General features: G+C 57.4%; 1 protein-coding gene across 1 annotated transcript in view; it reads left to right on the top strand.

Moving 5' to 3' along the window:
* GRM4 (glutamate metabotropic receptor 4) overlaps positions 1–23,057 on the top strand; it is a 77,782-nt gene that overhangs the window by 17,290 nt on the left and 37,435 nt on the right. The window contains exon 2 of the mRNA XM_028479515.1: positions 20,476–20,692. Within this exon, the coding sequence (XP_028335316.1) occupies positions 20,476–20,692 (217 nt within the window). The remainder of the gene's footprint in view (positions 1–20,475; positions 20,693–23,057) is intronic.

Genomic DNA, 23,057 nt, shown 5'->3' with positions numbered 1-23,057 from the left:
TAAGTCACTGGCTAGGAAGTCCGTCGCACTGGCCCTATTCTACAGGTGAGGAAACTGAGGCTTGTCTAGAAAGCAGTGGAGGCCTGCAGCACTGCCTATCCCTGAAGCCTCTGCTCATTCCACAGTTCTCAGCGGCATGTGTTTGGAATTTCTTGCTCTTTTTCAGCTCGCCCACTTTGATTTCACTCGGCCTCATATTCTAGTCCGGGGGTTGTTGAATTAAATCTCGTGGGTGACCTAGTTAGCTTGTGACCCAGCCAGCTCCTGAAGGATCTGTCAGCTTTTTCTTCATCCTGAGCCTGTGCCCTAGAATCAGGGTTTTCCAGGTTGGGATAGGGGTGGGAAGGTTGAAGAAACCCACCCGTATGAAATTAAAGCCCTCTTCTGGCATGGCCAACATTTGTACCGTGTCAAAATCCCTTTCCATTGGTTGTGACAATCCCTGAGGTCACAGCCTGGCCACTGTCATTTGCATTTTCCGAGTGAAAAAATTGGAGCCCAGGGAGGTGGCGTGACCTGCCTAGAGTTGTCAAGGAGCCTGGGGAGGAGCTGAGGTGAGGGCCTTGGACTCCTGCATTCCAGCCATGTGCTGTAGTATTGTCGGGGTGGGCTGGGAGCGGATGGAGAATGGGAGTTAGGCTAAGAACCCACCAAGGCTTGCCCTGGGGCCGCTTTGGGAAGCTGGATAACGCTCTTTCAGGTCATCGATTTACTAAATGGTCTTTTAGAGCCCTGAAAGGTGTGTTGGGGTGTCTCAGGGGCAGATCCCCAGAGGAGCCTGGAGGCCACTGTCCATGGTGCTGAAACAGGACTTGGCTGTTGCGATGCAGAGGAGGGGGCAGTAGAGCTGGCCTTGGGGGCGCTATAGCTTCCCAGGAGGTGCTAGCCTGCCAGTTTTGGTGGGAGCTGGGCATGTGGCCGGGCAGACGGTGCAGGCGCCTTGATATTTTAATTGAAGCCTGGAGACACGGTTACTCTCTCTGCTGCGCTAACAATGTACGGAATAAATAATTCATTGGTGGCTGTGTTGTGCCTGCTGTTCTCACCCATGGGGGTGGCCACACGTGTGCTCACCATGCAAGCTGCTGGGTGGGCCAGGAGCTGCTATTATGGGCTGGTGGCTGGACCAGAGGCGTTACGTTGCCTTTTTAACAGGGCCCTGGTCACCTCTCAACCGCAGCGAATCAGTTTCTCCCAGGCAACCCCCAAGGAGAGGTGAGTGGAATGCGGGGCCAGCTGCTCCTGTGTGCTGCAATTAAGTGGCACTTAAAGGTCCATTTGTCCTCAGAGCATCCTGAAATGGCAGCAACCTGGAGGAAAGGCCCCTCTTAATGGGCACTCTCCCTGGGCTGTGTTTGAACTGGTTCCATTGGATTCAGCAAATATGTATGGAGCTCCAAGTTTGTGCAAGATACCGGAGCAGGTGGTGGGGATGGGAGAGATTGCCAGTGAATAAATCTGGATCCTTCCTGGATGCGGAGGTATGACATGCATATGATTTGTCACAGCTCAAGTTGGGGGTGTGGGAGGGCTGTGGTGGAGGTACGGACGAGGGTGTGTGGGGGCTCAGAGTAGGGAGAGGTCGGTTCTGACAGGGCATACATGGTGTGGCTGCCGGGAGGAGGTGTCCTGCAGGCAGAGAGGGAGCCATGACAGTGCTCCAGTGGAAAGGACAGGTATGGTTGGAACTTCAGGTATGTCTGGCATGGATGCAGCAGGGCTCCTGGCATGGGAGACAGTCAGTGGAGAGGGAGTTGGGATGGATTAGGGGCTGAGGCCAAGAGTGTGGGCTTGATCCTGCAGGATGGTGCCTTGGTCCGATTTTGGGGTTAAAATATTCCTTTGGGTGTGGAGTGGAGGTTTGGTTGCAGGCTGAGGCCTGAGGCTGAGAGAATGGTTAGGAGACTGATGGAACAGTTCAGACCGGAGGTTATGGTAGCCCGAATGATGGCCTTAAGCATAGTGTCATTCATTCATTCATTCATTCACCAATCAAATAATTAGTGAGTCATATGTTAGGCTAGGTTAGGAATAGAGCAGGGAACAAAAACACACACAATCTTTGCCCACATGGAGCTGACCTTCTAAACGGGGAGAAAGACAGTAAACAAGCAGTAATTCAAGAGGTGACAGGTGCTGTGGAGGAAAATTGCAGAGGGCCAGGGGTTTCGAGAGTGATGGAGGAGGTGAAGAGCGCTTTTAAACCAGGTGGTCAGGGAAGGGGCATTTGAATATAGACCCAGGCAAGTGAGGAAGAGAACCAGGTGCCTGGATGGTATTGTGGGTGAAGGGCACAGCCAGTGCCAAGGCCCCGAAGCAGGAACATTCTTGGTGCATCTGAAGAACAGGGAGGCTGTTCAGAGAGGAGGAGAAGAGGCAGCAGGGCTGGGTCAGCAGGAGCTCTGGGTCCCAGGACAGAGTGTGGCTGTTCACTCCAGATGCATGAGTGGCCTGTGGAGGGTTTTAAGCAGAATGTGATGGGATCAGATTTATGGTGTCAAAGGCCCTCTGGCTGCCCTGTGTGGGCTGAAGGTGTAGCCGTGTCAGAGGCAGACATGGAGAACTTTATGTGTAATAACCCTCCCTCCCTCTCCCCTCCTCCCAGGGGGCAGTCAGCCCCCAGCCCTCCTCCGCAGAAAGCCCCTGAGGAGGCTTCCAGGAGGCCTGGCAATTCTGCAGAGCCCTGTTCTTCCCTCCCCGCTGCCCCACTCTCCTGGTCCCCAATCCCTGACGCGCTGCCGCTGGGACCCTCAGCCACTGCTGGATGTGCCTTGTTCAGGGCCCTCTCTGGGCCTCAGTCACCATAAGGTGAGCATCGTGGCATATATCTCCCTCACTGAGTTGATGTGAGGTTTAAATGGGAGAATGTCTGTGAAAGCTGTAGAGGGAAGGCCATTATTATTACAAATTTCAAAGCTAGAGGGCAGACAGAAGGGAATGGTTGAAGGGGGGGCCCTGAGAGTAGTTATTTAGGAACCTGTGACTCCAGGTGGTGGCCCTGGCTGAAATATGCATGGATTCAAAAGCTGCAGGGAAGAGATATTTAGGGAAGCACATGCTGGACAGACTGCCCGAGGAAGTGGTGGGTGTGGGGTGCCCCCTTGCCCTGAGGGTGATGCAGTGACCCCCTGATGCCTGAGCCCTGGGTTGAGCCCTGTCCTCACAGAAGGTCCTTCTTCAGCTTCCCCTGTACCCTGTGCCCCCTCCGGCCCCTTCCCACCAAGAGGTTGGGGCCAGGAGGGTGTTTCCAGCTGGAACCTGCTGTGGGCACCAGAGTGTCCTCATCTGGGGAGCTGCTAATGCTCCCCACCTTCCATACCAAGCCTTTCTCTCCCCCACAGAGAACCTGGGGACTCCCCAGCCTCCAACCAGCTCAGGCCCAACCTCAGGAACCTCCCTCCGTCCCTCCTCGGGAGGGTGGTTGAGTTATCTGCTGCTCATATGTTTGGCAGAGAGCTGGCGGTGAGACCCAGACTGGGAGTGCATTCACTGCGGGGCTGCTTCTGGGGAAACCCCTCTGATTGCTGTCGGGAGCCGTGGATCTGCTGAGGTCCTCCAGGAGCTGCTTATAGAGCTGTGAGCGGGAGACACTGCCTCCCTGGGGCTAGGGGAGAGGACTCAAAGAAAGGGCCTGTTTAATTTAATTCTGTGTTTTATTGCTCGTTGGATAAATAACCTTCATTGAGATGGAAGGTGGGGGGTATAGACAGGGAAGTTTGATTAATTTCGAGCTGGTTTCTCATTTGTTAATTTTCTCCCAGTTCAGCAGGATCATTAAAAGAAATTACTGACACTGCTCTCTCCTCCCTGGGTTGGAGCGGGGCTTGGTTCACAGGAGTGATCCTGCCCCTCTTTTCCACTACAGTTATTTAGGTACGACTTGGGGTGAGGGATGAGGCCTCCCCTGTCTCGGGGGTCTCTGGGCAAGGCCCCCATTTCTTTTTGGGGATCTTCACGTCCCTGCAGCCTCATGGAAGTGCTGGGCACCCAGGGAACGGTGGGAGGTGCTGGCCAGCCAGGGTGCTCGCCCTCCAGCAGTGCCAGTTACCTGGGTGGGCTGGGGCCTGGAGTGAGGGACAGGCCTGCCAACTCCAGCCCTCTCCCCAACCCATGGTATCCAAGGGAGCGGGACAGGCGGACGAGCATGGCAGGCGGGCTCACAGTCTCTGGGCTGCCCCTCCCCCTGGTGCCCAGTCCTTCGCTCCTCCTCAACCCCCACTGACCCTGTCTAGGCTCATCAGCCCTCGCCCACCTTGAGCTCTGTCCCCGCCAGGCTGGATCTCCTATTGGTTGGATCAACCCTGCAGAAAAACCGCCCCTTGACGGGTGGTAATGAGGGATAGTGGTCAGCACTTTCCTGCTCACTGTGGGCAGTTGAGAGTTCCAGCTGCTTGATGGGCGGCTGGGCAGGGTGGTGACAGTTGTTCAGGGGGTGTTATGAACATTCTTTTGTGCTCCCCAAAATGCACAGTAAATGCTGCCCCTGCCCATCCTGATTATGCAGGAGTGTGTGTGTGTGCACGGGCACACACACACACACACACACACACGTTCAGGTATATTTAGCACCATGAGCCACTGTCAGCATGTGTGCTTGTGCGTCCAGGATGTGTGTGTGGGACTCAGGGCGTGCTTGTGTGAGCTTGCGCTCCTGAACACGGGGGTGGGTGTCTCAGGTACACTCAGGTAGACCTAGTGTGCATGCCTGGCTCAGAGCATACCATGTGTCTCTAGGTGTATCTGTGTGTGACTCATGTAATTCTGTGTGTGTAGTGTGTGCTCTCGTGTCTGTGTACCTGGGTGTATGTGGAGTGGGCAGGGGTGAGCACGTGTGTGTGTGTGCGCGCGCGCGCGTGACGCCCTCGGCACATGCACGTGAGCGGGTCCTTCGGTTTTGGTGGACTGAATCTGCCGGCTCCTGGCAGGGCTGCCAGGTGTGTCCATGTCTGTGTCCGTGTGTACGTGTTTCCTCCTCCCTGGTCCCTGCCCCCATCGGCTGATACTCTGGAGCATGAGACTGGATTACCTGGAGTGTCCACCTGGGCAGGCCTTGGCTGCCCTGAGGGTGACCATGGGGAGACCTGTCTCTGCTTGGCTCCTTGTTGCCTGGGGGACACAGGGGTCCCCTGGAGAGAGGCTGTTCCCTGTGGCCTCCTGACCCTCCACTCCCCCAGCCCGCCCTAAAGGACCTTCTTGCTGTCTTCATCTCCAGGCCTGAGCTGGAGGAAGGGGAGGGTGAAGGAGAGCTGCCAGGCAGGACAGATGGCCCTGAAGCCTGGGCTAGGGGAGGGGCACCAGCTTGACCTCTAACTCCTGAGGCTGGGCAGTGGGTGCGGGACGCCTCAGCCCCTGTGACTCATAGGCTGTTGAGGCTGCCAATCCTGTGAGGCACAGCTCACTTCAGACACTTCCTCTAGGAGAGATGTGTTATATCAAGTCGAGTGAGAAGGGCCATGGGTCAGGGGACAGGGAGGGGTGTGGGGCTGCTTGAGATGAGCTGTTCAGTGACATCCTCTCTGAGAAGGTGATGTTTGATCAGAGATGTGAATGAGCGAAAGGGCGTACTCTGTGGCTCTGCGGGGGGAAAGCCAGCCGGGCAGAGGGCACAGCACATGCAAAGGCTGTGAGGCTGGACCATGCTTGGGGCTCAGGGGCTGTTTAAGGAGGCCAGTGTGGCCAGAGGGAAGTGAGTGGGGGGAGGGTTGGTAAGAACTGAAGTCGGCCAGGCAGCAGGTGTTGGGGAGATGCTTGGGAGGCTTTGGGCCCCTGTGAACTGTCCCTGCAGGTGTCCGCTGTCTGCTGGGCCTGGCTGTGCTGGGAGACGGGACCCCTCTCCGGGCTCTGCTCCCAGCGGCTGCCCCCAGTGGGACCTGCTGGGGCCCGGGCTCATGGGCAGACCTTTGTCAACTCTCTGGCTTTATGGAGATTCTGGGGCAGGGGCCTGAGTTGGGGGGACCGGGGGGGGAGGGGCCAAGATCCGCTCCGGGCTTCCCTCTCAGAGAGGAGTGTCAGCTCAGATCACCAGTTGCTGGAAACTGTGGGCATGTCCTGCCTGTCCCCTCATGTGTGGACAGGCCCCAGATGTGCTAGTGGCTCTCGCTGTGGGCTTGGAGGGAGGCCGGGCAGCAGGATGGAAGGATTCCTGCTCTGGCGTTGGTGGGCCTGGGTTTCCATCAGTAGCTGAGGGATTGAGGGCCAACGACTTCTTTCCTGTCTCCAGGAAAGTGCAGAGAGCAATGTCCTCCTGGAAGGGGTGCTGTCAGAATTAAATTAGTGAGGTTAGAAGGCCCAGCCACAGGTCAGACCCCAGGGCAGACCTGAGATGAGCATGGCAGGCAGCTTTCCGGGGAGGTGCCCTCAGGATGGAGGAGAAGTAAGAAGGGAAGTTCCAGGGCCACTGCCTTCATGAGCTGGTACCTCGGTGGGTGCCCGGGACTCAACCCACCTGGGCTGCTGGGGGAACAGCGTAGAGCAGGTCCTCAGTACTGGGCAGGACCGTGCTGTCCCCATCCCATCCCAGTACCAGGCACACTGGGGGCAGGCGGACTGTGGTCGCTGAACGGAATCAGACATCTGCAGGTTTCTGCAGTAGATGGAAGGATGCAGAAGGGTCTGGGGAGAGATTCCCCCCCAAATCATACCTGCCATCCTTTGGGAGGAGCTGGGCCCTTCCAGGCTGGAGGCCGAATTTCTGGGCTGAGAGGCACAGAGGCAGCACAACAGAGCTGGGGTGTCTCAGAGGTGATTCAGGTCAATCCTTACTTCCACGGGGAGGTGGCAGAGGCTGATGGCAGGTGGAGCCCAGCGGCGAGAGTTCAGATGCATGTCTTTGGGCAAGTAATTCAACTTCTCTGGGCCTCGGTTTCCTCACCTGTAAAGTAGGCGGAATGTTAGTACCTTGATGACGGGTGTCTGGCGAGGACGAAATAAATGAGTGCTGAGAACAGAGCCTGGCACATAGTAAGCATTCAGTAAATGTCAGTTATTACTATGATTGTTATTTTATGATCATTAGATGAGAAACCTGGGGCACAGGATGGAAGAGGGTCTAGTTTGAGGTCACACGATGAGTTAGTGACAGGCCAGAATTCAGGCTCTTTCCACCCTGGCCAGATCTCAGAGCGGTAGAAGGTGCCGGCAATGGGGGTGAGAGGCGGGGTAGCTTCCCCTCCGCTCTGGGCTGAGTCCCTGGCCCCTCCTCAACCTGCTATGTCACTGGGGCAGCTGGAGAATCCCCAGGAGCCCAGTTATCTTGAAGGAATGGGCTTGGCCCAGAGGAGAAGCGGGCAGCTGACCCCGGAGAACTTGTTTGCCTGGCTCCTGGCTTCAGACTCTTCTTTTGGTCTTGGGTGCGCTCAGAGTTCAGGGGAGGGCTCACTGAGAGTTTTGTCACAGAGGGAGACACTTGGAGCTGGAGGGCTTTTGTGGGGGGTCATACTTCTCTCTATCTCCACACACACCCCTGGGCCAGGCCACCCTCACCTCTTACCTGGACTAGTGCAGTAGCCTTCCCAATGCACTTGGTGGTTCCCATCTTGCCCCGGATCTGTTTCCAGTACAACCATGTCTCATGCTATATTCTCCCATCCTCTCTGTGTTTTTGCCTTTCCTTGAACCAGCCACAGGGACTTTGCACCTGTCTCACCTTCCATCTGGGTTGTCCTTCCCTCTTTACCTGGGTATTGCCTACCCATCCTTCAGGTGTCAGCTCACTGCCCCTCCTCAGGGAGCCCTCCTTGGGTGCCCTGACCAGATTCAGGCCCTTATTCCAGGCTCTCACAGGTGCCCCCCGCACCCCGCCGACCTCTTCCCAGCCCATCTCAGAGGTTGTGATTATGTATGTGTTGGTGTGCGGAGCACAGGCTCCGGACGCGCAGGTTCAGCGGACATGGCTCACGGGCCCAGCCGCTCCGCGGCACGTGGGATCCTCCCGGACCGGGGCACGAACCCGTGTTCCCTGAATAGGCAGGCGGACTCTCAACGACTGCGCCACCAGGGAAGCCCGGCTTGTCTGCTTTTGCCCACTGTGGTCTCCCCGGTGCCTACCATGGCGCTGGGCACAGAATGAGTGCTCAGTAAATATATTTTATTTTTGTTTAATAAATTTATTTGTTTATTTTTGGCTGCACTGGGTCTTCGTTGCTGCGCACGGGCTTTCTCTAGTTGCGGCGAGTGGGGGCTTCTCTTCGTTGCGGTGCGCGGGCTTCTCTTGTTGTGGAGCACGGGCTCTAGGCGCACGGGCTTAGTTGCTCCATGTGGGATCTTCCCAGACAGGGATTGAACCCATGTCCTCTGCATTGGCAGGCAGATTCTTAACCGCTGCACCACCAGAGAAATCCTGTAAATATATTTTAAATGAATGCATGATGGGATGGGAGGCCCATATCACCTCCACCCTTGCCAGGGCCCAGAAACCCTTGTTTTGCAGATGGAGATGGGGCTTCCACAGCAAACGTCCCCCAAGAGGGAACCCTGGGTTAGAACAGCACCCCAGGTACACCTGCATGGGGCCCCCTTCCTGAGGGTGCTGGTGAGAGATGGGTCAGAGCCAGGGGCTGCCAGTGCCTGAGGACAGCGGTGGGTGCAGCTAGGAATCGGAGAAGCCCCTGGAGGTTGGCGGTGCCCCCTGCAGGCTGGGTTCTCAGCAGCTGGCTCCATCCCAGGGCCCCGGGAGGCAGTGCTGGGTCAAAGCGGGGTGAGCAGGGGAGAGATGAGCTCTGCAGGTGGCTAGTTGTCAGCCTGCCCTGTGGTCTTGGCTAAATTGCTGTACTTGGCCTACCCATTCCCCTGTCCAGCCCAGGGCTCAGGCTCCCTCGCTCCAGTGGGGCCTTCTGCCTGCCAGCCTGGCTGTGGCTGAGCCGTGATATAAATTACCTGGAGTGATGGTGATGTGACTTTTATCGGCTTGTGTGTTCGATAATGTTTGTACATCCCATTATATCATATTATATTAATACAGAGCCATATATTCCATGCAGCGCGGCACATTTACCTGACTTGGGTGAACACTGGGCAGACGCCGTGGTTCATCTCTCTCCGCCTGGCCACGCCCCCATCGCTGGCCAGCAGGACAGTGCCATTACAGATGCTCCAGTGGTACCCCGTTCACTGAGGTCGTCCCGGCCCCGCCCCCGACCCCCGCAGCTTGGGGGTGGGCTCAGCGGGTTCTGTGGAAGAGGCTTCTGGATGTCACCCCCACATCGTGGAGGCCCTGTCCTCTGTCCTTACCTTGTGAGTCCAGGACTCATTAAACCTCCATTGAACAGATGTGGAAACTGAGGCTCGGACACGGGAAGTGTGTGTCCAAGAGATGTGGTGAGGAAAGGCCAGGAGCAAGGACTCTTGGCTCCCCATCCTGGCTGCTTCCCAGGGGCAGGGATGGTGTGGGCACAGGGCAGGAGGCTGGCAACGAAAACGGAGTATGTGCCAGGCGGGGCGTAGGGGTGAGAGCGCCCAGGTGCCGGAGTCAGACAGACCTGGGTTCAAATCCAGCCTTGCCACTTGCTGTGTGATTTTTGTTTCCATATTTTCTTGGGCCTCAGTTGTCTTATCTGCAAAATGAAGGTAATAATAGCATTCACTTCGTGGGGTTATTGTGGGCAGATTAAATGAGAGAATCCCCGTGGAGTTCTGTGCGTGGTGTAGGAGCTTCTGAAACGGTAGCTCCTGGACCTGCTTGGATTCCGCTAATACCTGTGCAGCCTCCTGCCTACTGCTGCCCCACCCGACTCTCAGGATGCCCAGCCCTGGCCCGGACGGTTCTGAGTGCCCGGTCCCTGCTCATCCACACCCTCACCTTGACGCCCTGGGGTACGGCAGCCGCCTGGGCTGGTCCCGAGCTCCTGCCCCTTGGACACTTGGATGTGGCCTGGTGCCCGGTGCTGCCTGGCTCCCTGGCCCACAGGCAGCCTCATGGCATGGAGAAAGCCCAGCTTGGCCATTAGGTGGGCCTGGGTGTGGCTCCCGGCCCCAACGCTAGGTGACCCCAGGCACGGGCCTCAGCTCTGAGCTGCAGCCTCTCGTGTCAATTGGGGCGAAGGAAACCTTTGCGCTCTCTCAGGGTGTGGTGAGAATCAACAGGAGAGTCTGTATCGGTAGCTGCCGCACCTGGTGTGTATCAGACACATAATAATGGCTCCTGGCAGCTTGGATGTTTGTGTCTCTTTCCAAGCTTTCATGTCTGTTGACAGAGGCCGGTTCTCACCACTGTGCCCGCTGGACAGATGAGGAGACTGAGGCTCACAGGGGCGGTGACTTGCCTGCAGTCTTGCAGCGAGGCAGTGGGCAGAGGGTGTGGTGGCCTGCTTCTCACCTCCGGAAACCTGGGCTTTGGGCCCTTCTAGGAGAAGGGGGTTGCAGACACTGCAGCCCCATGGGGCTCCCCTGGCCCCCACCCTTCCTCCCCAGACTCTGGGCTCCTCTGTCCTTCGGCCTCCCCCCACATGTCACTCTTGACAAAGTTACGGAGTCAGCATGTAAAACCTACAGAAGTGAGTGTAATTTATTGATCTAAATTTTGCTTATGAAATAGGACAAGTGCTGATTTGAGGATCTTGTTTCCTCTCGCCCTTACGCGGCCTGCTCCCCCGCCCGCTCTTATCTGCGGTAATTCCCCCGAGCCTGCATCAGAACCTGCTCCTTTGTCAGCCCTGTGAGGCTCTCCACTCTGCACCCTCTATTCTTTTCCAGGCTCCGTGCCTTATCGGCGCCCCACCCCGCTTTTTTCCCGGGCTCCTAAGAAAACATATAATGTTTAAAAGGGTGAGACAAGGTACTGAATAAAGCAGTTTCTGGAGAAATATTTGTTCAAAGGCATGTTGCCTGCAACTGTCTGGTTCTCTCCTGGAAAACATAATTCAGAGCAGGCCTGGAAATTAATCCAAGTGTCCCCTTGCTTTCCTGATAAGAGGATGAGTGGGTTCCTGGGAGGGGAGACATAGGTGGGTGGGGGATGGCCCCCCAACGAGTGCCTTCTAGGATATCACTGTGAAATCAGGGGGATAGGGCCCCAGGAGGTGCATGAGATGAGCCCTGGGGTGGGAGGAGGTATACCTCAGAGCATCTTCCGTGAGCAGGGCACTGCTGTGGAGCGGCCCCCTTCCGCAGAGCAATGCCCTCCACTTATCCAGGTGAAGTGTCAGACCATGTGAGAATCAGAACTTGGTCGTCTCTGTCACCTTGGCAAGGCCCCAAGGCTCTGAGCCTCGGTTTCCTCACCTGTCTAAGGTGCTCGGGGCCCTGCTGAGCTTGTCCTCAGGCTGGCTGTGTGGAGAGAATGAAGTGGCCCTCGCGTTTATTGAGCCAAGTTCTGTGCCAGGCATCCGAGGACACAGTGGAGAATAAAAAAAGGCCCCTGGATTCATGGAGCTGATGTTTTAGGGGGAGGCGGATAATAAATGAAATAAGCAAGTAAATCTAGAGCATGTTAGAAAGTGATCATTGTTATGGGGAAAATCAAAGCAAGGGAGGTGGAGATGGGGTGCAGGAGAGGGACGCTGGATTGGTATTAAATAGGGTGGTCTGAGAAGGTGATGTTTGAGTAGTCTTGAAGGGAAGGATGTGAGAGAGCGAGCCACATGGGTCTCTGGGGAGACCTGGGGGAAGAGCAGCCAGGCAGGGGGAACAGCCAGTGCAAAGGCCCTGAGGCAGAGTGTGCCTGGCATGTTCAAGGGAACAGCAAGGAGGCCGGTGTGGCTGGAGCCACGTGAGCGAGGCCAGGATGGTAGCTGGAGATGAAGTCAGAGGTAATGTGTTGAAAATGCTTTGTTAAAATGCCAAGTGTTGTTGATCATTTTGACAGATGGCCCTAAGCTGAGCTGTAAAGGGCATTTTATTAGCATCCAGCAGGGGCTCCCAGAAGAAGGCTGGTGTGTGAGTTTCTCAGGAAGAGGGGAGACCTGTTATCTCTCCTGTCTTCTGCCACCTTAAACATTTCAGTCCTTCCAGCTGCAAGATGATACGAACTCTTCCCAAACTATTTCCCCATGACGATGCCAGCAGGAAAAATACGACCCTTGTGACTGTGGGGCCGTGCTGTGGGTGGGAGGTAGGTGAGGGGCCCTGACCTGGGCAGTGGGGCCCTGGTGGCAGTGGAGGGACCTACACATGCTGGCTGTGCCTGGGGCCTCGGGGGGAGTCAGGGGCCATGAACCCACGCTCTGGCAACCATGGGTGGGGTTGGTGACCCTAATTAAAAGCTTGGATCCAAAAGGCTTGATGATGGAATTTCTAATTAAATCAATTTCATCTCGTCTGGGAGACAGAGGTTTGCATATGATAAGCATGAAATTAATAATTATGTTCAGAAATTAGCTGTTGCTCAAAGCAGAGCCATTTACACAACCCTCCGGGGCCCCTGGCCCCCACCCCTGCCCGATCCTTTGTGACCGGGACAGATGGACCACTTCAGCCCATAGTGTGATAGCCAGGAGTGGAGGTGGTGGCTCAGCACAGAGGGGTAGTAGGGCTGGCTCTCCCCGCTGCGGCCACAGTCGATGTGGACGGCCCTCCTCGTCACTGGAGGCTGCCGCCGTTACATGACAGTAAAATGGGCTCTGGAGCTCATCCCTCCGGGTTCAGATCATAGCTCAATCACTAGCTTGTGCCCTTGCACAAGTTACTTAATGTCTCTGTACCCAAGTTTTGGGAAAGTGGGGAGAATAAGAGGGCCCACTTCATATACAGTTATTGTAAGTTTAAAGGTGTTAGTCATATAAAACCACTTTGCACAGTTCTTGGCACACAGTAAGCACTCAATAAATGCTCATTCTCAGGATGACGATGATTACATCTGTGCGTGCGTGCGTGCGTGTGTGTGTGTGTGTGTGTGTGTGTGTGAATTTAATTCAGTCAGCCCAAGCCAGCCTGTGATGGGTGTGAACCAGACACATCCAGGCTCTTGAAGTGGAGGTAAATAAGACCCATTCCTTGCTCTCCTGGAGCTAGAGCTTACGCCCCCTGTGTCTGTCAGCATCAGGAGGAGGTGCTGCAAGAACAAACAGCCCCCGCATCTCTGTGGCTTAAAATACGTAAACTGAATACTTGCTATGTTGCATGTCCACAGTATTTGGCTGAGTGCCCTGCCCGCCTCCTCAGGGACCAGGCTGGCCTGGAACATTGCTGGTCACGGTAGCAGGGGGAACATGTACCCTGTAGGGTCTCACAATGGCAATGAGATGCTCTGGCCTCGAAACGGTAACATTTTCTGCTCCCAGCTCAGTGGCCAGAACATGGCAGGTGGCCCCGACCAAGCATGAGGGGCAGGTGGTTGGATTTTGCCAGGTGCCAGGAAGTCAGGGAGCTGGAAGTGTCTCTAAGGACCAGCACCCATGTTAGTCACGGGCGGGCTCATTTAGTGTCATCTCTCCTGCTGGAATGTCAGCTCCATGAAAGCGGGGATTGGTCTCTGTGTGTTTGCCCCAGTGCCAAAGATTGTGCAAGGTGCTTAGTAGGTGCTCAGGGAAGCACTGAGTGAGTGAATTCATGATGGAATCAACAGAGTTTCTGAGGTATGTGGGTGGGCTGGGAGCCTGTGGGGGGAGGGGAGGCTGGTGGCCACAGAGCAGCCCAGGCGAAGGGACCACATGGCTTTGTGGGCAGATTTCACTGTCTTTTAAGATAGCACTTGCAGCCTTGGAGACTGATGTCCATTTCTCGGTCAAGGAGGGGAAAGACTGCTGGCCTGAGGGGCCTGTGTGACTCAGGCAGAGGAGGACACCCCATCTCCGGGCCTGGGGAGGGGGCAGAGCCGGGGAGGCCGAGTGCCCTGGGCAGCAAGAGGGGCAGAAGGCCGAGTCAGGGCGCCCAGGGTGGGCTGGGCAGGCTGATGGACTGTGCTGGGGCAGAGGTCGGCGTGCCCAGGCCAGGCCGGGGCACATGGCCCGGCCCCCAGTGACCCGGTGCTCGGGGTCCGGAGCTGGCGGCTGGGCTGTGTCCTCAGGGTAATGGGATCTGATTGATGACGGAGTCCTGAAGTGAGTCGCCCCGGGCCGGCCTGGCCTGAATTCCCACAGGGTCTGTGGGAAAGTGGCTGGTGGCCCCCGAATGGCGCAGTGGATTGGGGGGAAGGTGGTTTTTGAGGGGAGAGACCCCAGCGTGTGGCTGGGATGAGGCCCAGGGCAGCTGGCAGACCGTCCTTCCATCTGGGGCCCAGCCCAGCCCTTCCACAGACCACCCAGACGCCAGCCCGGCCCCCTGCCCAGGGCATCCCCCACTTTCCAGGCTTTGGAAGCCTGCTTCTCTGCTCTTGAACCCCGGGGTCCCTCTCAGAGTCGGGCTGGGTCAGGACTGAGGGCAGGTGCCCCTCTGCGTGCTGGGTCCCTCCACTGCACTCCCCTCTGCCGTACCCCAATTCCTTCACCTGACTGCCCTTCCCAGCTGCCTTGAACTCCCCCTGACCCCCCTCTCTGCACCACCCCATTGCTCCTCTTCAATCTGTCTACACCCTCGACCCACCCTGCCAGCCTCTGCTGTCTCCTCAGGACCCACAGTCTGACTCTCCCCACAGTGAATCCCTGTTGCCCCCAACCCAGCACTTCAGCCTGGAGGCATTTCACTCCGAGGACCTCCTCCCCCCACCCCCCCAGCAGGCTGGTTCTCTGAAGGTGGGTTATTTATTTATTTATTTATTTATTTTTGCGGTACGCCGGCCTCTCACTGTTGTGGCCTCTCCCGTTGAGGAGCACGGGCTCCGGACGCGCAGGCTCAGCGGCCATGGCTCACGGGCCCAGCCGCTCCGGGTGGGGAGTTCACCCCTGACTGCTATGAACAAAACCCTGGCCTTGACAGAGCCCTGTCCTTCAGAGGCCGTGGGGACTGGGCCCTTGGGGCACTCTGAGATGTTGGGCAGCTTGCTTATCCTCCGACACTCCTCTAGATGGGGTGGAATGGGGACCGGCCACTCGCAGGGGGTCCTCAGATTCTGCTGGTTGGGGAGCCAGTGACCCAGAGCCTGAGCTGTTGGCACCTGGGGCACCACCTGCATCCCAGCCAGTGTCTCTGTGCCCCGGGGGGTGTTTGGGGCTGCTGGCCAGGACTTGGGCAGGTTCAGAACAGATTCAGGTTGGAACACATAGATACACACGCATGTACATGCTTGCACACACGTGCACACGTGCATACACGTGTTCCCTCTGCCTAAAAAGCCCTCCTTCAAATACCTACGGGCTGCCTCCTTCACCTCCTTGGGGTCTTGACTCCAATGTCACCCTGCCAGAGGGGCTTCCCTAGGCCTTCTCCCTAACAGTCCCCTGAGCTCCCCTGATTTCTTTTTTCTCCTGGGCCCCATCCCCATCTACCAGCTCTGCATCGCCTTTCCATCGCCTGCCCCTGTCTACATGGGGTGCCCCACGGGGCAGTGTCCACCGCCTACCCCTGCTCTCAGAGCTGTGCCTGCCAGGTCGTTGGCGCTCGGTGACTATTGGTGAGAGGAGTAGATCAATGAGTGTGCTGTGTGCTCAGGGCATATGCTCCAGCATGTGCTCATGTCACACGAACACACGTGTGCTTGACATTCATCTTCATTGTTGCTCAAGCCCGGAAGCAGCTTTTGTCTTTCCCACGTGGCAGGGACCTCCTTGTCACTCCAGAAGCCAGAGAGAGAGAGAGAGAGAGAGAGAGAGAGAGAGAGAGAGAGAGAGGGAGGGAGGGAGGGAGGGAGGGAGAGAGAGTGTTTATTCATGTATTTCCCCCTTCGGTCACTCACCCCTTTCGTACTTTTGTAAGCATGAGGCTCTGCTGGGTGCCAGCTGCAGACACACTGTGTGCCACTCGTGGGCATCCCACCTGCCTCCTCCCCAGGGTGTCCCCCAGATGCAGTGAGTGTTGGGTTTGGGGGTGGGATGAGCCTAGTTCCCCTCGGTGTCTCCCCAGTGGCCTTGCCCAGCACAATGCGGGGCGCCTCAGAATGCTTGTTGAATTGATAAGTTGGCCAAATACCTAACACCTGGGAGGACGGGGAGGATGTGCTCGGTGCCCCTGGAGCAGCCCGACTTGGTGCTGCGGGAGGTCTGAGCAGGCTCTCTGGAGGATGAAGGCTCCTGGGGGGCTGCTTGGAGGAGGTGGCACTTGAGCTGGGCCTTGATGCACCAGGAAGATTTGGATGTGGGGAGATGAGGTCTTGGGCTTTGTGGGCAGAGGAAGGCAGGCAGAGAGGAAAGAGAAACAGGTGAACAGATGGCCCCAGAGTAGGACAGCCGTCGTTGGTCAGGGCTGCTGGAGTCTGACTTCTTGCTGACTCTTGTCCCATGAGGGCGCAATAGGAAGGTGTAGCATCCCCAGCACCTGGAACAGTGCCCAACACACAGTTGGTGCTCTAAGTGTTGGGCGACAGCAAGAGAGAGGCGGAGAGGGAGGAGCTGGCGGTGGGACAGGATGGGCATGGCTGTTGTGAAGGAGAGGAATGTTTTCTGAGGAGAATGTTAATCCAGCGCCTCCTTCCCTCTCCGCTGGGCTGCGGGGACAGTGAGAGCTGCCGAGATGCCAGAGCCCCCCTCGGGCCAGGTTGTCACAATCTCCCTGCCCATGGGGTCCCCAGGGCGGTCCTTGCCTCTGCCCCTCCACTCCCGGCTGGGGTGGGGATGGGAGGGAGGGGAGCTTGGGGGGACCTGCCAGCCCCAGGACGTGTCCCCACTAAGCAATAACTCTGTGACTACAGAGAGAGAGAGCTGGGGGTGGGAGGGGGAGGCACCAGGGACAGTCCTAGAGGGTAAAAACAGAGAGAGAGCTGCCAGGAGGAAGTGCAGGCGGAGGGATAATAACCCATATCAGAGCTAATCCTTGAGTGCTGACTGCCCGCCAGGCGCTGCCCCTAACACCTCGTGTGAGTTCCCACACGTGACCCTCACAACCTTACGAGAAAGGGATTGGAATTATTCCCATTTTGCAGAGGAGGAAACTGAGGCCCAGAGAGGTGAAGTAACCTGCCCCAGGTTTCCCAGCCAGTGCGTGGCAGACCTGGGATTTGAACCTGAGCAGTTTAACTCCCAAATCACTGCTTCAGGCCATCCTCCCGGGCACCTCAGGAGGGCCTGGAGCTGAGGAGGGAGCCTGCAGGGGGCGGGGCAGGAGGAGCTGGCAGATGCGATGTTTAAGAGGATGCTGGCTCATCCCCTGGACCCTGTTCAGGAAGCTGGCTCTACCCCTCCGCAACCCTCGTCATCTCAGGGCAGGGTCCCTGTTCCAGGATCTCAGGAATGGTTGGGGGCAGCGCAGGGGCCCCTCCTGGGCTTCAGAAATCAGAGGCCCTGAGCACTTCTGCAGGCCGACACACACACAGAACCTGCAGGAACCCCATGCTTGGCCCTCCCACCCTTTATGGGAATGAGGGTGTGCAGGGGGCAGGGGCGGTGCCTGGGTCTGAAGCCGGCTGGCGCAGGCTGAGCTCACTGGGGGAGGCTCTGAGTCCCGGCACCTGGACAGCCACCTGTCCATCCGCTGTCCCTGCCCAGGCCGAGTGCCCGGATGGGAGGGGACAGGGGAGGTGGCTTGGAAGGAGGACCGAGGGATGAGAAGTTGCCTCGTGTGATCTGCTCTGGCCTGTTCTGCCACCAGCCCCAAGACCTCCCTGGACCTGCTGCCCCTCCCTTTGAGCGGGCACTTTTTTTTTTTTTTTTTTTTTGCGGTACGCGGGCCTCTCACTGTTGTGGCCTCTCCCGTTGCGGGGCACAGGCTCCGGACGCGCAGGCTCAGCGGCCATGGCTCACGGGCCCAGCCGCTCCGCGGCATGTGGGATCCTCCCGGACCGGGGCACAAACCCGCGTCCCCTGCGTCGGCAGGCGGACTCTTCAACCGCTGCGCCACCAGGGAAGCCCCGAGCGGGCACTTTTGACTCCGGCCCTATGGCCCTGTGTTGGGAGAACACATCAGAAGTAGGAGAAAAGCTGCTTCTAATCAGGAGGCGAGTCGATTTCTGGTTGTGTGATTAGGGCTGGCAAACAAACAAACACGGCCATCTTCTCTCAGGGACCTCCTGTGGTGGCCCTGCATCTCCATTGCCAGCTCCAGATTCAGGGCGCTTCTCTTCAGAGGGATGATCCCAAAGGTGACATTTCTTTTGTTCTGTTTTACTGTCAAAAATTTTAAATGTAGGCATTGCAGACATGCACAAAAGTACAACAAACAGGGCGGTGTACCTTCACGTCCACACCAGTCAACAGTTGTCAGCTTTTGGCCAGTGTTATTTCTTCTTCCACGCGTTCCCACAGCGATTCTTTTGAAGCACATCCCAGCCCTCATCGTATCACTTCATGCCTAAATATTTTAGTACATATCTCTGAAATGGTGGGTCTCAACTGGCGACAGTTTTGTCTCCCCTGGGGGACGTTTGGCAATGTCTAGAGACATTTTTGGTTGTCACAACTGGGGGAGGGGTGTGCTACTGGCATCTAGTGGGTAGGGGACAAGGGTGCGGCTAAACATCCTACAAGGCACAGGACAGCCCGCCAACAAAGAATCACACCCCACTCCCCTCCACAAGCGTTAACAGTGCTGAGGTGGGGAAACCGCGCTCTAAGAGCTAGGGCCTCAAAAACCAGCCAGCCAACCGCAGCTATAATACCATCATCAGACCTTAAAAATAGTGATACTTTTTGAATGAATCATCAAATGTCCAACCAGAGTCCACCTTGTAGGGGGTGCTGCTTTCATGCTAAGTGCCCTCCAGGGCCGAGAGGACTGGGCTAGTTTTCAGACACTGCTGACTCAGGCAGGCAAAGGGACACATGTGCTCTGGGACATTCCAGTGAGGTTTGCTTTCTAAACACGTGCTGTATCTGCGTGGTTCTACGTGGAAAACATACAGAGAGTCTAAGGTGGAAGGTCCTGCCCAACCTCGCCTCTAGCCCCTGGCTCTCTCCCGGGAGGCAACTTTGCCCCTGTTTAGTTTCAGAGCAGGTTGAGTATATACCCCAGTGGAAGGTGGACCACCCCCCCCGCCAACTGTCCCTGGGGATAGGCACACCCTAGGCAGAGGCCAGGTGGGCAAACCCATGTGCAGGGGGCTCCCGGAGTCCTCTGGCTCCGGGGATATTTTTACACCCTCAGTTACCACGTGGACTAAAATTCTGGCCATTAATTTTTTTCTGTCAGGATTGAATCTTAATTATTCCTTAGGGGGAATCAATATTCGATTTGACAACAGCCCATATCAGTATGCCCAGCCCTTCACCCTGTCACCGTGGACGACTGAGAGCAGGGTAAAGGGCACACAGGAAGGGTACATGTCGGTGTGGACCAAGGCAGTGGGTGGAGAGCACGGGCCACTGGCCGGTCCTGGGGAGCCGGGGCAGACGAGAGCCCTGTGAGGAGGGCACCCGGGATGTGAGCAGGGGGAAGGTGGGGGAGGCTCAGGAGGGTCCACACGACCCCTTTCATGTCCCTTGGGGATGTTGGATGTCAACCACAGGAGGAAGGGCAGCTTGAGAGCTCCGTGTGCCACCTTTGCCTGGGGGGCCAGGTGGGAGGTGTGAGGGCAGGAAGGTGCCCTGTGACTGGGGGAGCCGGGCAGGGGCCAGGAGGCCCGGAGTCTGCCGTTGAGAGGCTGTGGCACCAGGTGGGCCCTGTGTCCCAGGCTGAGGAGAGAGGGTTTCCCGGAGGCCCCAGTCTCTCTGGCCTTCTGGGATTCAATCTGTGGGGTGGGGCGAGGGCTGCGGAAATTGGAACCTGGGCTCTGTCCCCTCTGAGCTGGGCAGGAGGAAGGAACCTGGGCCCAGAGGGAGCTGTGGGGATGGGGTCTGCTGGGTGGTGACAAGAAAGGCTGCCTGGGGGCAGGGAGTGGACCAGATAAACCCTCAGGCCCCTCTCACCACCCTTATCCCCACTCCATCCCTGGGCCAACCGTCTGGGGATTCTCTCCAGCTAGGATGTTCCAGCTCTTTATGTAAATTGAGGTACCCAGAGGATCCCATGGGATGTGTGTGTGTGTGTGTGTGTGTGTGTGTGTGTGTGTGTGTTAGCATGTGCGTGTATGTGTGTACAGGCATGTGCGATGTTATCCCCTATGACTCTGGGATGTGTACGTGTGTGTTATTGAGGGACCACCGGCCACAAGACCCAGGTGAGGTGGGCTGGGAGACTTTCTAGAGGAGGACTTGATGCTGACACGCCTCTCACTTCTCACCCTGATGCCGGCCTAACTCCTGCTGGGAAAGGGGAGAGGCCTGGCGAGAGACGGGAGCAGGGGAGCTAAGTGGGGGTGGGAGGCATTGGGACTCTGGGTAGAGCCAGGGGCGGGGCTGACCAACCATTTGCCCACCCTCTCTGGGCCTCAGTTTCCTCCTCTGTCATGTGGGGCTGGGACCTATTCAGCCCATGTCAAGGGGTCTCCCCCAGGACGAGAGGAGGCAGTGCCCATGGGAAGGGCTGTGGAGGGTGGTCCCAAGGCCATGGGATGGGAGGCAGGTTGGGGTGTAGGGGCTGGTGCTGGCCAGGCAGGGTGAGGTGCCAGCCGCCCCCATCAGTGGCCCCTCTCGCCCCCAGATCCCCCAGATCAGCTACGCCTCCACAGCCCCCGACCTGAGTGACAACAGCCGCTACGACTTCTTCTCCCGCGTGGTGCCCTCGGACACGTACCAGGCCCAGGCCATGGTGGACATTGTCCGTGCCCTCAAGTGGAACTACGTGTCCACGCTAGCCTCGGAGGGCAGCTACGGTGAGAGCGGCGTGGAGGCCTTCATCCAGAAGTCCCGTGAGGACGGTGAGTCCAGCGCCCGCCTTCAGGGTCGTGCTTGGGGACGGGGGTATGTCACAGCGTGGTGGCCGAGCACTGCTCGGGAGCCGCCTCCTGGGTTCTGCCTTGGGCTCTCCTGCCCCGGGCCACCCCCTCATGGGCCTGAGTCTCTCCTCTGAGCCTGTGGCCTTGTGAGAGGGTGGCTGGGTGACTGCTGGGGGCTGGGGGTGGATGTGAATGACATTTGCGGACATGGCTGGGCAGACGGAGGGACTGTCAATATTCTCAGCATGGGAGCTGATGGAACAGCCCCTGTTCTTAGGCAGAGAGGAGAAGAAGGAGGTGGGGATGGAGTTGGGCTTGTTCAATGGGGTCTCAGGGTCCCAGGAGCCAGAGGCCAACCAGCAGCTTCTTGGAGCAAGGATTTGTTTGAGGGACTGGGAATTCAGAATCCTTAACTTGGGCCGTGTGTCGAGGGGCAGGGGCTGCGGTGGGGCTGTGCCGGCCTCGGGGCAGTAGGTGCCCTGTGGGTGGGATTCCGGGAAGGGTGGGAAAGTGACTTGCTCTCCTCGGATCCTCCCCACTTACCACAGGCCCCCTTGCCCCACCGAGCTCACTGCGTTCCTGAATTGCCGTCCTCAAAGTGATAAGGCTTCTAGTTATCAGCAAGCAAGGAGAGGCTAAGCAAGGGTTACCTCCATGGCAGGCCCAGACCTGGGCCTCTGGCCGGTCCTTTCCGATGGTCACACTGGGGCAGGACAGCCTGTGTGTGTGTGTGGGCGTCCAGGGCAACGGACAGGCCCCTGGGTTGGGGGCTTCACCTGGGCTGGTGAGCCCTGCCAAGCTGATTCAGAGCTGCGGGGGCCAAGGGACGGCTCCCATGCTGCATGGGGCATGGAGGGAAGCAGGGAGGCCCTTCCGCTCCTGGTGGACCCTCCTCCCCACAGACGGGGCCCCTCTGCCTCCTCTCCTGGCCTCTCCCAAGGCGCTGTCTCTAAATAGCTCACTGTGGCGCCCTCGACCTTGGGGGATGGCGTCTCTATATTTATACCTGGAGAGCCCCGGAACTCTAATTGCTTTTCTTAAGGACCACAGAGTGTCCAGAGTCTGGCATTGGTAACACCCTGCGGGCATAATCCTGCTATAAATCTCAGACAAGGCCCTTTAATTGTACAGCCGAAGCAGCTCGTGTGCTTGTAACGTGGCGGCGAGGGCAGCGGTGTGGCGGAAGTGGGGCAGTGCTGACTGATGGCTGCGGCTCCAGCAGCTGGGCCCCCGTGGAAGGAAGCAGGGGGTGGACAGACCCCACTCCCACCTGCAGGCAGGCTGGGCAGTGTCAGACCCCAGCCCCCCCCGCCGCCCCCGCCCCTCCCTCTGACTGCCCACAAATCCTTTCTTTCTTTGCTCAGACTTGGGTACCTCTCTGCACTGGTTCCACCCATCCTGCTCTGCAGGTTCCTCTCCTCCTTGATGGCTTGAGTCCTTCCCCAAACAAGCCCACTGCCTTTCTGATTCAGCTGCAACCTCTGTTGGATTTGGGGACAAAAGTGCTGGGTGGGGGTGGGGACAGAGGTCCAGAATCTTAGTGTTCAGTTGTGTTTGGTCCCTGCCATAGGGACCTGGAAGCCACCCCCTGTACTCAACATAGCCTTCCCTATGCTGCTGGCACATGCTGAGCCCCTGTTTATACCAGGTGTTCTGGGTAATCTGCCCTACCAGATGAAGCAGGTACCCCCGTTTTACAGGGAAGGAAGCTGAGGCTCAGAGACACCAAATAATTGGCACCAGGTCACAGAGCAAGTTAGAGGTGGAGAAGGGATTTGAATCCAGGAGAGCTGGGTCCAGGACTAGAGGTCTTAACTGCTTTGTATCTTTGTCACTCTGTCTTCTGCCCATTTCCCACTGCAGTACCTGAGACCCATGTGGACCAGTCCTGTGCAAGGGATGGGGGTATGACAGTCACGTGCGCGCGCGCGCGCACACACACACACACACACACACACACACACACACTTGGCCTGGAGGGACACATGCTGATGTGTTAAGCGTGGGAGAGGCATGGGATTGGGGTGAGGTCAGGCGTGCGCGCGCGCGCGCACACACACACACACACACACACACACACACACACACACACACACACACACACACACACACACACACACACTTGGCCTGGAGGGACACATGCTGATGTGTTAAGCGTGGGAGAGGCATGGGATTGGGGTGAGGTCAGGGCATTGCGTTTTGGCTAAAGCTAAGGCTACTGTTTGAATTTTCTGCAAGCATCTAATCAGGCATTGAGTAGTTAGAAAATTGAAAGTCTACTCAAGATTTTTTTTTTTTTTTGCGTTACGCGGGCCTCTCACTGTTGTGGCCTCTCCCGTTGCGGGGC

The sequence above is a fragment of the Physeter macrocephalus genome, chromosome 18, assembly GCF_002837175.3.
Source record: "Physeter macrocephalus isolate SW-GA chromosome 18, ASM283717v5, whole genome shotgun sequence".
Taxonomy (NCBI): Eukaryota; Metazoa; Chordata; class Mammalia; order Artiodactyla; family Physeteridae; genus Physeter; species Physeter macrocephalus.
This window is presented reverse-complemented; position numbering and strand designations above follow the sequence as displayed.